Source organism: Pinus tabuliformis, chromosome 5_2, assembly GCF_031772625.1.
Source record: "Pinus tabuliformis cultivar Carrire ecotype Pingquan chromosome 5_2, CPIR1, whole genome shotgun sequence".
NCBI classification, from domain to species: domain Eukaryota; kingdom Viridiplantae; phylum Streptophyta; class Pinopsida; order Pinales; family Pinaceae; genus Pinus; species Pinus tabuliformis.
The window spans coordinates 401,310,860-401,325,716 of NC_142306.1; the positions used below are offsets into that span (position 1 = coordinate 401,310,860).

A 14,857-nucleotide genomic window follows, 5' to 3' on the forward strand; every position below is an offset into this window, starting at 1 on the left:
ACTGGATCCCTCCTTTCTTTTCTTTGGGATCTAAAATTATGTTCAGGTCCCCTCCTATAACCAAATTGGTAGGACTGATTTGCTCTAAAAAATCTGTGAGTGACCTCCAGCATTCTTTCTTCTCTTCATAATGAACTGGGACATATAAATTAAACAGGGCGAGGGTGAGATTACTTACAGTGTGGCGCAACTCTGTGAAAATCCAATGTTGTGTCGCTAAAAATCGTTCTAGGGAGAAGCTTTTAGTCCATAAAGTACCTAAACCTCCAGCTGTTCCCCTTGCCCTAACAGCCTTTCCTGAGTCAAATTTCCATTTAGTGACGCTGGTGTTTAGAAGGGCTTCCCCTTCTACTTTGGTCTCTTGGAGCATAAGGATGTCCGCGGTCTCTATCTTCAGAAGATCTTTGATAGCCTCTGCCTTGTTGGGATTACCCAGACCCCTACAGTTCCAAGAGATCATCTGCATCATTTACCGCTTGAAGGGGTAGGCCCTCCTCCTTTGGAGGTCCTTGGCCTGACTGTTCTCCCTAGGGTCATTTCAATCGTTGCTTGACTGCCAAGAGATTTTTGTTTTTCTGACTCCTCTTCTCTGGTTTCCTTATTTGTTCTTCGTCCGACCCTTTTTGTTGACTTTTCTAGAGTTTCATCGTCTGATGACCCAGTATTCTCTTTTGATTTTTTCTTTTTTTTTTATTATCTCTGCGTATGATGGAGAAGATATTTTGCCTGGAGCGATGCTTTGAGTGTTGCCTGGGTCTAGGGTTTCCATATTCACAAGCTGTAATGATTCTTCTTCCCCTACTTCCGGTGGATCTGGAGGAGGCGCGAGGGCTTCAAAAGGATTTTTATCTCCCTCATTGTCCTTTGGTTCACTACTTCCGGCGTTTTGATTACTTGTGCTTCCGTTATCTACTTTGCTCTCAGGCCCTTTCGCCTTGCTTTTGTTGCTTTGCCTGTTTGCTGATGTCTTCTTTGCCTGTTTCCATTGATCTTCTTTTTCCTTCTCTGTTGTCTCCCCACTTCTTTTTTTGCAATATCTAGCAAAATGTCCGTACTCATGGCAGAAACGACACTTAAAGGGCAACTGTTCATAGTCAAGCTCTTGGATGTGAGTCCAGTTTGCCACCGAGAGTTGAATCGCTTCGGGTAGTCCTATTTCCAAATCGACCTCCACACAGATCCGGGCACAGGAATACTGATCCTTCCTTGGGGCTTGGTCGATGAACTTTCCGAGAGCATTTCCAATGGATTGTAAAGAGCCTTGATTCCAGCAATGCAGGGGAAGATGCGGGAGGCGCACCCAGACCGGAACCGCCTTAGGCACGTCTTGCGCTGGGTCAAAATCAGTTGACCATTTGTTCAAGTAAAGTCCTTGGGGCCCCATGAAGTAAGGCCCATTTCTGAAGATCAGGCCTCTATCTTCTGGACTGTCAAACAAAAAAACAAAAAACCCTTTGCCCACAAAATAAATCTTGATTCCTTCGTTGACCAACGGAAGCCAGTTCCTTTTAACCCATTCTTCAACTGCTCTCAGGGATGGCCATAAACTGGTGAACTGACCGATCAGGCCGTTCTCTGCAAGATTCAGAGCTGATCTGCATATTTCTTCCTCAGGCAGAGCAACCTTGGGAATACTGTCCAGTTTCTTTACAAATTTCTGCTGTGGGCCAGAGACCGAGCATTTACCAGAGGCAGAGACCAGGGCCTTGAAGGCCGCGACTTCAGGGGGAAGGGGGGGAGGGGCCTCAGGGCCACCTCCAGACGCCATGAGGAGTAGACGGGAGGGCGCAGGCGCAGGCGCGGCTAGGGCAGCGCAGCGAGCGCAGGGCGGGACAGGCTTAATCAATAGCTTATATTTGGAAAGGAAATGAATTCTTAATTATTTAATTAGATTTAAATTATGATTACTAAAATAGTTTATTTACAAGCTTACACCATAGGATAAGTTATAAACTGTGTATTGGTATGACACAATTTATCATATTAGTTTATATGATTAGCTAATTTGGAATTATCTCAAGGGCATCTAATGAAGCTATAAACTTATTTCTCTGTTACCACTATCTTCTCAACAAAGGGAAACAAAAATGATTTAATAGGTTTTCCACTATTGCTACATTTTCCAACCAAGAAATCTAGATACTCTAAATAAATATACATACTACACTTGATCTTCATCACTTTAACAAATATGAGTAAAAAGGTAAATTGATAGACTTTCTAGAATTTAATTTACAAAGAGATATGATTTAATTTAAGAGACGTGTAGCTTGTGTATATTGGGTATAAAATGAGTTTGAACATTTTCATTTTACATACACACTTATCCCTCACATATCTTTATCTCTCAAACATGGTGATATACAATCAATTTTAATGGTTATTAGTTGAATTTATGAATCGTGATTGTTTGATGAATATAAAAGAACTATAATATATATTCACAAGTAATTACCATAGTTCATAAATGAAGTAGTCTTATAAAAATGAAGAGGAAAGACATCAAACTTAGGAATACAAATTGTCAATATTTTGCAAGAAAAATTACATTGGATGGGTTTAGTGATGGGGATGCCAAATTTAAAGGAAACTTTTCTAATGAGTTTTTGAAACAAATGATGACATCTATCAACATGAGCTCAACCTACCACCCCAAACGTATGACCAAATTTGGAAGCATATCATTGTCATTATGTAAGAGACACACACAAAAAAGGGATGCAATAGTTACATTTATCACACCATGAATGATGAGGATTTGAGATATTATTTTAGTGTGTATGGAACAATTATGAGTGCCAAAGTGATTAAGGATGCAGAAGGCACGCAGGTAATTCAAAGTGTTTTGGATTTGTCAACTTTGAGAATGAAGATGATGATGCAAATTGTTTTGAGAATTTAAATGGGAAGAAAATTGATGGAAAGGAATGGTATATTGAAAAGGAACTAAAGATGCCTGAATTTAAGAGGCAATATGGAGAAAATATTTATCTAAACATTTGGATGATAGTATGAATGACAATAAGTTGAAAGAACTATTCTTTATTTAGGGCACAATCGCTTCATGCAACGTAATGAGAGACATTCAAGGGCACATTAAAGGTTCACTATTTGTAGCATTCTCGTTTGTTTTTTAAGAATTCCTTGCTATGGTAGAAATGAATGGAAAATTTGTTGCTCGCAAAAGTATTTATGTTGCTTTAGCTGTGCCAAAAGAGGAGAGAAGAGAGATGCTACAGTCTCATTTATTCTATCCTCATAATCTAATTGGCAAGGCACCTACTATTCCTACTAGTGCTTTCATATATAATATAGGATGCCTTAGATTAAACCATCCAATTGGCATGAAGCCACATGTAACTTCGCATCATAGTTTCATTTTAATCATTTTACTTTAGTCATTCTATGTTTTTATCCACTTCATTATTCTTTACTTTACCATAAAAATAAAATAAAAATAAAAATAATAATAATAAATCCTTAAAATACCCTTTACTCAATTTTACTAATATAATTTTTATTTAAATATCTCTTCATTAACTTATTTGTAGATAAGCTCATTATTTCAAATATTATTAAATATTTTAATACAATTTTCCAAACAATTATCTTGTGACTTTCACACTTTAGATTTACTTAATGAGGAGCTTTGGTATAACTTATTGTTACACCCTCAAATATTACCCACATCTTACTCCATCTCAACAATAGAAGTGAAGACCTTTTAGGAGTGATTTAAGTGAAGACTATTTAGGAGGGATTTTTGGTCAAATCATTCATTTTTAACTTTAGCTTATCCATTTTGGGATGAGTGGTTCGTAATTTAGCTATTTCCTTTTGTAAGCATCCATTAATATGTATATGTCTTCCTTTAGAATTGTTTTTTAAAATTTATATTTTAAAAATTATTAGTATTGTTGGAAATTTATTGCTTTGTAATAATGTTCATTTCTAGGATTAAAATTTCAATAAAAAAATTACTAGTATTTTTGGAAATTTATTATTTTTGTAAAGAAGATTCTTTCTAGGAAATTTAATTTTAAATATTGTTTTTTTGTTTTCTTTTTTTATCCTAAATTATTCTTTAACATTTTAATCAAAAAATTATTAGTATTGTTGGAAATTTATTGTTTTTGTAATGAAGTTTCTTTTTAAGGAAATTTATTTTTCAATAGTGGTTTTGTTTTTATTTTTATTTTTACTTTTAAATCAGGTGGTTCATTGTACCAATTTCTAGGTGAGTTAGTTATCTTTCACGTAAAAGGAGGTGGGGAAGATAATAACCACTACTCACTACCACACTAGCTGTAAGCTATGTCACACAGTTCGAGTTCGAATTCGAGTTCGACAACGATTAAGTTCGATTCGAATTCAAATTTTCCAATCAAGTTTGAATGAGGTTCAGCATTAGGTTCGACTATACATATTTTTCAATATATATATATATATATATATATATATATATATATATATATATATATATATATATATATGACAAAATAATAGAAAATTCAAAATCGATCCATAAACACATGAATACAAATTCTTATTAGTAAACATACATGAATAATGTAATCATTCTAACATCTAGTTAAATGTAAACATACACAATAGTAGTTTGCAAAAAGAAATGACATAATTTTCAGTCTTCAAAATTTAAATGAATGTCAAATACTAGTAATTTTTAAAAAAATCACATAATCAAAACATGATCAAAATTTAAACATACACATCATTGTAGGACATCTTCAAATTTCAAAATTTTAAATATCATCAAAGTCATCAACACATGGAATTCCATCATTTGGCTCATCTAGTGAGTCATCATCAATGCTAATATAATAAGGAAGTCATAAAGACCATTGCCAAATAGTTATAATCCATAAAATGGGAAGAATGGGAAGAAAATGAAATAAACCTTACAATATGCCCTAAGCCATAAAATAAGGTCATAAAACATAGACAAAGTCCACATGAGGAATTTTAGCATGTCGAATTTCACATAGACAACCGACCAGTTCAAGGGAGAATTTCACTACACACCTCTTTCATACTCGCACTAGAGAACTCCTATTAAAAGACTATTTTTCTCTCTTTTAATGCGCACAATAAAAGTATATATTCAAATCTTTTATTTATTAAAAAGATTGTAATTGTACATACCAACTCCATATAAAGCATGAAAAAAATTATACATCTGTTATATCATATCAATATTCAAAAACTCTTATTAAAAATATAATTTTTCTCATTCTTTATATATAACAAAATCAGTCATCTCCTCTATAGTAAAATGATATAAAATAGATTAAACAAAAATCAACGTTTAATAATTTATATATTATCAGTAAAAAATTGTATTTGTAATACCGACTTATCTTATTCCTAATGATTTGTATTATATGCAACATTATTATGAAACAAAAAAAAACATGCATCCATCTTTCTCTAGGATCGGATGTTTCCATCTCATTTTTCCAAAATCCATGGACAATTAAAATAACCTATATTCAGTTGAACCATAGAAAATTCAGTGATTTACATTATTAGTGCTTTCCATGATACGTTGTCTATTTCGTATAATTCTAGTACATATTAAAACGTTTTGGAAAATGTCATCTACATTCTTGTCTTATCTTTTTTTCCAGAAGAAAAAGTTGTATAGTGTTATATTATGACTGAAAAACAGTTCTAGATTGTACATTCTTGTCTTATCATTAGCGACTCTTCAAATCGACATGGCGTATCACATTTCTCAAAATTTTCTGGAGGGTGAGTCGCATCACTATATTTCCAGATATTTTGGAAAGATGAACTGCGTATTCATATTTCTTGAATTTTCAGGAAGGCGAACTACTTTACCTGCACTAAATTTACCAAATTTTCTTCTAAAACCGTCAAGAAAACCGCCGAAATTCAAAAAAACCGTTTAAGTTCGCGATTAGGTTTGATTAGGTTCGTTGAGGTTCGATTAGGTTCGATGGAGGTCGATGAGGTTCAAGTTCGACTTTCAGGTTCGCCGAACCTGAACGAACTTCAAAAAAAATTTACAGGTTCGCCGAATTTCGAACCTAAAGCTTCAGGTTCGCCGAACCCTGTGACATAGGTATTGACCCATGGTATTGCATGTATGAATCCTATATAAAAGATAAAGACTCCCTTCAAGGAGAATCATGTCTTATTTTGTAATTGGGCCCAACTCTATTGGAGGTTGCCCCTCAAAGAGGCAAGTGAACATTGCTTTCCTTTTTGAATAATAAAATACATTCTATTAATTCTTATTGTTTTGTGTTAGCACATTAGACAAAATTGCGCACAGAGTGTCTTCCAAGTACCCTCTGGGTATATCGGAAGCCCCCTAGGCTCTCTTGAAACCTCGCCATAGATAAACTGTCAGCCGTCTTGCTACTACAGTACACTGAGAACAGCACTCAGGGAGATTACTCGTGCGTACGATAGGGTAGTCGGGTTGTACGGCTAAGGGTACGGTTGATCCTCCTTGGTTAGTGCCCTGAAAGATTGGGCCGAGTACTACTGTCAAGGCCTTATGTATATTGCGATCTGTAGCACCTGACACTCCTTGAGACCATAGTTCCCTTGTCTCTCTCTAGATCACGCATCATCTTTGCCATATCAAATCTAGCAGGTGGGGTTCTGTCGCAGCCGCAATAATCAGTTCTGTCATTCAAATCTCTTGGATTTTCCATTCATATCTATCAGATCCGCCAATTAGATCTATCAGATCTGTCATTCAGATCTAGCTGTTGGGTTTTGTAGCAGTCGCCACAATCAAATCTGTCATTCAGATCTAGCAGCAAGGGTTCGATCACTGCCACATTCCTACTCATACTCTACAGTTGAGGGTTCGCCGACAGAGCTAACTATTTGTGTGGGCCCTTATGCCTGGGCGTGATTCTCGCAGGACATTGGGCAGAATTTACTTTTCTAGGACTCAGCTACTGCAGTATTCCTAAGCGAGGAGTAAAACTCCTTTTAGAGTACGAAAGGTACAATTAAAATAAATAAATAAACAACCAAACAAACACAAGAACAATAAACAATTAAAAAAAAAATCTAAGACCCTCTCGGGACGCTAATAGCAGACTTAGCCCATAAGAAAAGTCGACGGGCTGAGCAAGGTGGTACCATTCACTTGTTAGCATCAAAATTTCAGGTGGTCCCAAATTTTATTTATTTTTTTCGCAGTAACGACAAGTGCACTGGATCGGTGCATGGTACAAACCAAAGCTCAAGCTATGGCCAATGAGAAGATCGACACCCTTGAACAAAAGTTGGACGCATTAATAAGGACGATCTAGACCTTAGCTGACACAATCACAACGGGAAACTTGAGGAAACAATCAGAGGCATATGCTTTTAATGAAAGCATTGAGGGCGAATCTAGCCATTCTCTTCACCTCTTTGGAAACCACCAACAGTCCCAGCCGTGGCCACCTAAGCTGGACATGTATAAATTTGATAGCTCTCATCCGGCCACATGGCTAGCACAAATCGAGCAATATTTCACATTGAATCACATCAGAGATGATGCGACTCAGCTAAGTGTGGGTAGCATGTACTTGGAAAACAAAAGATGGCAATGGTGGCAGTGGCATCAACGTTGCTATGGAAGGCGTGTGACTTGGCAGGTATTCGTAAAAGCCCTTTCAGATTGCTTCGACCATGAATCTAATTTTTTGGGTCGTCTTACTAAGCTCCGACAGACAGGGACAGTGCAAGAATATATTACAGCCTTTGAAGCCTTAGCCTTCTGCACAGGAGGTCTACGAGATGAGTTCTACTTGGAATGTTTTGTCAGTGGTCTCAAAGAAGCCATACAAGCCCACGTCTGACTGCAACGCCCAATCTCATGGCTGGATGCTTGCAAGATAGCTTGTGAAGTAGAACGTGTGTTAGTGGCCCAGTCGACTCATCCAAATTTCATAGCCAAGGGGCGCCCCACCCAGGCTCCAAGCACTACCCAAACACTTAAGGTTCAAAAGGTGTTACCAGCGGAAATGGTGGAAAGAAGAAAGCAAGGATTGTGTTACTACTGTGATGAGATATACTCCCCAGGGCATAAATGCAAGGAACCCAAATTCTTTCAAATTGATGCTGCTGATCACAGTTCATCGGTGGAAGCCCCACCATTTGAGGAACCAGAGGAGGAAGATGAGGACAACCAACAGGACAATGCACTCCCAACTACACCTAACGAACTAGTTATCTCGCTTCATGCCTTCGCAGGGATTTCTTCTCCCCAAACTCTCAAAATCAAAGGTTTTATTAAGCATCGCCCTGTAGTAGTCTTGATTGATAGTGGCAGTACGCATAACTTTATCCATCAAAGAGTCGTTGAAGCAGTGCATTGTTTTGTCAAAGCAGTCTCTAATCTCCAGGTCCAAATTGTTGATGGGGGGGCAATGAAATGTGAAGGCCGTTGTGAAAATGTCAAACTTCAAATGGTGGATTATCAGATAAAGACCCACATGCCAAAGAAGAAAAACCTCCTTCACTTTTTGCACAGGTGTCATGGTTTGAGAGAAATGTCAAGAATACCGTTGCCTCAGAAGAATCAAAGACACCTCTGAAGTGACCTTGGGAAAATCAAGTTTTCTCCTAGATTGGTTGGCTAAATGATTTTCTTGATGGGTAAAATGATAGCTAGACTTTAAGAGCTTTCCAATGAGCTATAATGAGCTAAATTTGGGGTTGAGGAAGGCATTCAAAAGTTGACTGCAACAACACTCTTCCTTGAGGCAGCCTCATTTGGCACTTTTTGACCAGTCTTGGGAGATTTGATTTTTTATAGGGCAAATGAACACCAAATTGAAAAATTCTAGCTGGGTTAGAAAGTAGACTCAAATACCTTTCCAACGAGCTATCATGCACCTGATTCTGACACCGGGAAGGCCTCCAAAAGCCTCCTGCAAAAGCGCGACTTGTTGAGCCTAGCACGCGACCCGTTGACCGCGCGCGACCCGTCAGGGCACCTCCAGCAGTGTAAAAATTACATAGGCGCGACCCGTTGAGGGCGCGCGACCCGTTGGGCAGTGCGCGCGACCCATCAGTGTTTCCTCCACAGAAAATTACCAGCAAGCTGCCAAGGAACCACAAATTTCCAAAGTTTGCAAGGTAGGCCCTCCATCATAAAAAATTATTGCTTGCTACAGTTCAAGAAGGTCATGATTGTATTTGTAAAAGTCTCCATTTGCAAGTGAAAGTCTCCATTGTGCTTTTAGTTTGAAGTTGTCAAATTGCTAGGGTTTTATATGATGTTTTGTGGTACCCCATTGTTCTCATTTTTCTTCCATCTCCCATTTCATATTCCTTATCATTCTATGTAAATTTCCCTTCCAAATATGTGAAAAGCCCTAAACCCTACCCCTTTTCCCTAAAAAATGAAGAATCAAGCCCTAACCCTACCTCTCATTATACCCATGTAAACAATGTATATAATTATGCATATGCAATGATTTTTGCAATGTTTTTTCCCTTGAATCCATGTTTTATATATTTATTCCCATTTTCCCTTTAAAAGTGTCCCTTCCCTAACATTTCCCTCGTGCTCCTTGTCCCCTTAAAACAACATTTTAATCAGCAGTTTTCAAAGCAGAAACAGCAGTACATTTCAGCCACTTTGCTCTTGAAACCATGTTAGAAACCGAAACCGACTATGAGAAAAGTGATGACCGTAAGTCAACACCAGAAGTTGAGCCTGCTCCGGAACATGAAAAACCACTATTGGGCCCGAATGCATGTGTGCAAGGCAAAGATGAAAATGTTCCAAAGGCGGTTGGCCAAGGCACAAAAAAGGAGAAAGAGGCCCGATCCCCTCCATATCTTGGCCGAGGTTTCGGTGAAGGACCAAGGCACTAAATAGCCCAGCCACAGCACAAATCCCAAGAAATTTTGAACATTTTGGGTCAATTTTGATTTTTCAGGCAATTTACAGGTTTTGTCCATTAACGGGTCTCACCCCCCGTGTGACCCTTCATCCTGGCAACTCCATTTTGCAAAAACTCAGCATTTCCAGATTTGTCATGAGAAGTTACATATGCTCATCAATGGACTTGAGATTTTATGAAGTTTTGGGCCTCCAGAAAGTCAAAAAAGGAGCAAAAAATGACTTTCTGCCACATTTTTGAGACACAGAAAGCAGTCTTGGGAGATTGCAATTTTGGAGGGGAAAATGACCACCAAATTCAGAAATTACAGTTGGGTTGGAAAGTAGACTCACAGACCTTTCGAACAAGCCTACTCTTGCTCAATTTGGACACATGGAAGTGCCCAAAAAGTGGTCCCAAAGGCGTGCGACCCGTCAGGCAGAGGCACGCGACCTGTCAGGCAAATTTCTCCAAATTTCAGTGTACAGCTCAGAAAAACGCAGTTTGACCCTGTTTGACTTTTTGGGGTGGATTATTATCCTCTTTGATGTAATTAATGTACTTTTATGACACTTTTACACTTATGTACCTCTTCTAGAAGATTCATTCATGAGATAGGTGAAAATTAAATGAATGAATTGGTTTCCTAGCTTATAGAGGCAAGTTGTTTTTACTGCCTAGATTTTAGTGCTCAGTTTAGAATTAGTTGAAACAGCTCCTAGAATGATGAGCTCGACCCCTAGAGGCAAGGGAAGAGGTTGGCTTGCCTATATTATGATTTTTCTTAGTCATTTTCAGGGGTTGGAACGTTGGACTCTTGAGGAAGAAGCTATCATTGTATTATTCAGTGTATCTCTGCAATTTTTGGCTAAGGAAGAGCAGGGTTTTGCAGTCTTTTTTGGGATTCTTGTGGTTACATGTATTGTTGGTGTGTTTCTCTATGTAACTGTAAGTGTGTTATGTGAATCATTTCCTTTCTTTTCCTTCTGCACATTAAGAAAACGAAGTGTTAAAGTAATAATTCATGACTGTCATGCTCTGCTTTTAAGTTTGTTTAATTTCAATGTTTTCTACTGTTTAAGGAGAATTAAAATTTATTGTTTGCTCTCCTTAGCTCCTCACCTATCATTCCTGACCATCCACCTCAATCAAAGGCATCAATATTGTATCCTACCTCGCCCCAAAGAACCCCCTGCAGAAACTATGTCCAATCCCCGCACCCAAAATTGCCATCCCCTCAATTTGCCACCAAAAACCCTAAAAACCCCAAATCAACCTTTTTGATCAGTTTACTAGCCTAAAATCAGTGTTACCCTATTGGTCATCTCATCCATTGAAGATTTCACCGAGATAGACCGGAGAGAGCCCTCTCCAGCCCCGTAGGGATAGCTACGAGGCTAAGTGGTTTGATGTTGCCTTGAGGTTTACCTTTCTCAGCCTGAGGTGAAATTTCAAGCTCTAACAGGTTTCACTACCGTTTGACCGTGGCAAATGATCACCCTGAACTAGTTAGAGTACCAAGAGGTGAGACACCCACCAGATCATGGTGACTATTTGAATAAGTACAATCGTTTACAAGGGCTAACCAAAGTTGTGGTACACATTTATGATGATGCTCATGTAGGTCAAGGGTATTGACTTAGATAAAGGTGTTATCGATGAGATTTACCTTTGTTTTAGAAATATCATGTACATAGAAAACATTTGGATAATCATTATGAATACCTACCAAGTTAAGAGGGAGTGTTGAAGAATACAATTATAGTCAATATTCATAATCCTTGATGTATTTATAATATTATGTACAAACACGAAAGAAAATGATATTTTAAAACAAAAGAAGGAAAATTAAAAGAAAGGAAATCAACGAGAAAACCTAAAATTAAGATCTTTGATAGTCCATACTATGATAAATAACATATTTACTATTAGTTATTACTCGTAATAATTTAAGCAAGTATTTTCATAAAATATGTAATAGGAACAAAAAGTAAATAAATGTACTTACGAAGAGTCACTCGCTGCCATTATTTACGTGATCTTCAACACTTTAACAAATATGAGAATGTGAAAACTTACTAGAATCTAATTTACAAAGATATATGATTTTATTTAAGAAACATGTCTCTTGTATATATTGGGTATTAAATACACTCGAACCTTTTCATTTTACAAAAGGACTTATCACACACATATCTCTATCTCTCACACATTGTGATAAATACATTTTAATTTCATGGTTATTAGTTGAATTTATGAAGTGTGATTGTTTGATGAAGATAAAAGAAATATAATAGATATTCACAAGTAATTACCACGATTCATAAATAAAGTAGTTGTATCAATCGCACTGAAAGATGAACAAGAGATCAAACTGAGCAAAACAAATTGCCAAAATATTTTGCAAAAATAATTACAAATTGCATGGATTTCCGAAGATCATTGTGAGTGATAGGGATACCAAATTTAAAGGAAACTTTTCTAAAGCTTTTTTCAAACAAATGAGGACATCCCTCAACATGAGGTTAGCATACCAGCCCAAACATGTGACCAATATGAAATTGTCGATAGATGTTTGGAAGCATATCTCTGTCATTTTGTAAGAGATTAACAAAAAACTGGTTTGAATAGTTACATCTAACACCATGGTGGTAGAATTCCACTTATAATCATGTTTCAATAAAACTAATGTCATTTCAATCTCTCTATGATTATACACCCCCTAAATGGAAAGAGTTAACCATAAATAATATAAAATTTCCAACAATAAAGAATCAATTTGAGGATAACTAAAAGGTTGCTCGAACACTAAAGGAAAACTTAAATATTGCAAGAAACCGCACGAAGTAGCAAGATGACCAATGTAGTTTAGAAATAAAATTTAAGTAGATTGGGTGTATGTGAAGTTTCAAACCTTACAAACAATTATCGTTAAAAATACATGGGAAAAACAAGTTAGGCCCCGAGTTCTATGGTCCATATCAATTTGTGAAGAAACTCACTCAAGTTGTGAAGAAAATTGATTATGTTCTTAAGTAATTAAAAAATACCTCAACAAGTCGAAGGGCCTAATGGAAGGTGTTTCTCGGGAGACAGAGGATTTTTGTTAACATCCCTCATTACCTATGCTTTGAGCATAAAATATTTCTTTTGAAAGCAATGTAATCTTTTATATATATATATATATATATATATATATAAAATAATTTTAATTATATATTAATTATGTAGAGAGGCACCACTAAACATAATGACCTTTGGTGAAAAGGCGCTTAAGACTATTTATGCTAGAGCTTTCATCGTAAAAGAATATTGATCTATAAATTATTATTCAATTTGTATAAACACATTTAATTTTATTAATTTTAATTTAACATGATAATCGTTAATTAACTAGATTTCAATAAAAATATATAAATCTGAAATAAATTTTAACCATTATTATTAATAAAAAGCAAAACTAAAGTAATGTTAGCAAAATTGGAGAAAAAAACCAAAATTTTAATTTTAATTAATAAAATTATTAATAAATAACAATAAAATCACTAACATTACATTACACTTTTTATTAAATATATATTTTATCTCTTAAATAACGTATTTATTTAATTAATTTAATTATTCTCTTTATGTGTTATTCCATTAATATAATTATACTCTTTAATCACTAATATATTTATTACTTATTAATATATTTATTTAATTACTAGAGCATTCACGGTTATGAAAAAACTAAGAAACGTCACACCATGTTTCACGGCAATTAAGAAAGGTAAAACCATGTTTCTCTCCATTCAATGTTGTGAAAAATACGGTGCCGACCCATGAAGAGAAAACCTAAAACATATTTATAGAAGAATTGGTGCGGCACTCTCACCATTATACCTTTCCATATTGAATCGAAGTGGAATGTTCAGCGTTGAAGTCTATTTTCAGCGTGGAAAATCGATATAATCTTCGCCTGTTGTACAGAAATAAGCGGTTTTGATTTTGCGATCTACACCTGCTGTGGTTTAGATTATTTCGGTTGAATTGGGTTTGGATTTTTATTTCCGTTGAGTTGGCGTTAGGAAGTTGTGCTTTCTGCTTTTCCAGGGTCAGTGAGTAAAGAGGCGATGGCACAGAATCAAGTCCAACCAGCAGAACACCGTGTTGCACATCAACAAGCAGTTGCTAACGGCAACAACAATCGATTACTGCCGAAATCTCTGTATGTGGGGGATTTGGAGCCCAATGTGACTGAGGCCCAGATATATGATCTCTTTGGGCGGATTGGCCCGGTGCTCACTGTTCACATATTCAGAGATGCCACTACCAACACTTCTCCGGGATACGCTTATGTCAATTATAGTTTCGCTGAAAATGCTAGTGAGGCTTTACGTTTATTGAATTCTGTGCCCCTTAATGGAAACCATATTCGGGTAATGTACTCACCCCATGACCCCAGCATCCGTAGCTTTGTATCAGCTAAAATTTTTGTAAAGAATCTTGATAGAACAGTAGGCGAAGATGCTTTCTATCGTACTTTCGCTATGTGTGGGCCCATTCTCTCTTCTAATATTGCAACAGATGCATCAGGGCAATCCAAAGGATATGGATTTGTGATTTATGAACGTGAAGAGTGAGTGCAAAATGCAATAGAATATTTGAATGGTCAGTTTATCGATGGGTAACGGGTTTATGTTGCTCCATTCATTAAAAAGGAGAAGCGAGAACGAGAAAATGGAAACACCAAGTTCACTGATGTTTTTGTTAAGAATTTATCAGAGTCAATGAATGATGAGGATTTGAGATATTACTTTAGTGTGTACGGACCAATTACAAGTGCCAAAGTGATTAGCGATGCCGCAGTTAATTCAAAGTGTTTTGGATTTGTTAATTTTGAGAATGGAGATGATGCCGCAAGCTGCGTTGAGAATTTAAATGGGAAAACAATTGATGGTAAGGAATGGTATGTTGGAATGGCATTG

The 14,857-nt window shown here is 36.5% G+C and overlaps 1 protein-coding gene across 1 annotated transcript; it reads left to right on the top strand.

The window, feature by feature from the left end:
• The first annotated feature begins 14,002 nt into the window (after positions 1-14,002).
• LOC149159196 (polyadenylate-binding protein 2-like) lies at positions 14,003-14,512 on the top strand. Its single transcript, XM_089434228.1, has one exon. It carries the CDS (start codon positions 14,003-14,005, stop codon positions 14,510-14,512), a length of 510 nt encoding a protein of 169 aa, XP_089290354.1.
• The last annotated feature ends 345 nt before the right edge of the window (positions 14,513-14,857 follow it).

Excerpts from the sequence above, each read along its gene's own strand:
- LOC149159196 (XM_089434228.1), top strand. The coding sequence starts at position 14,003 with ATGGCACAGAATCAAGTCCAACCAGCAGAACACCGTGTTGCACATCAA.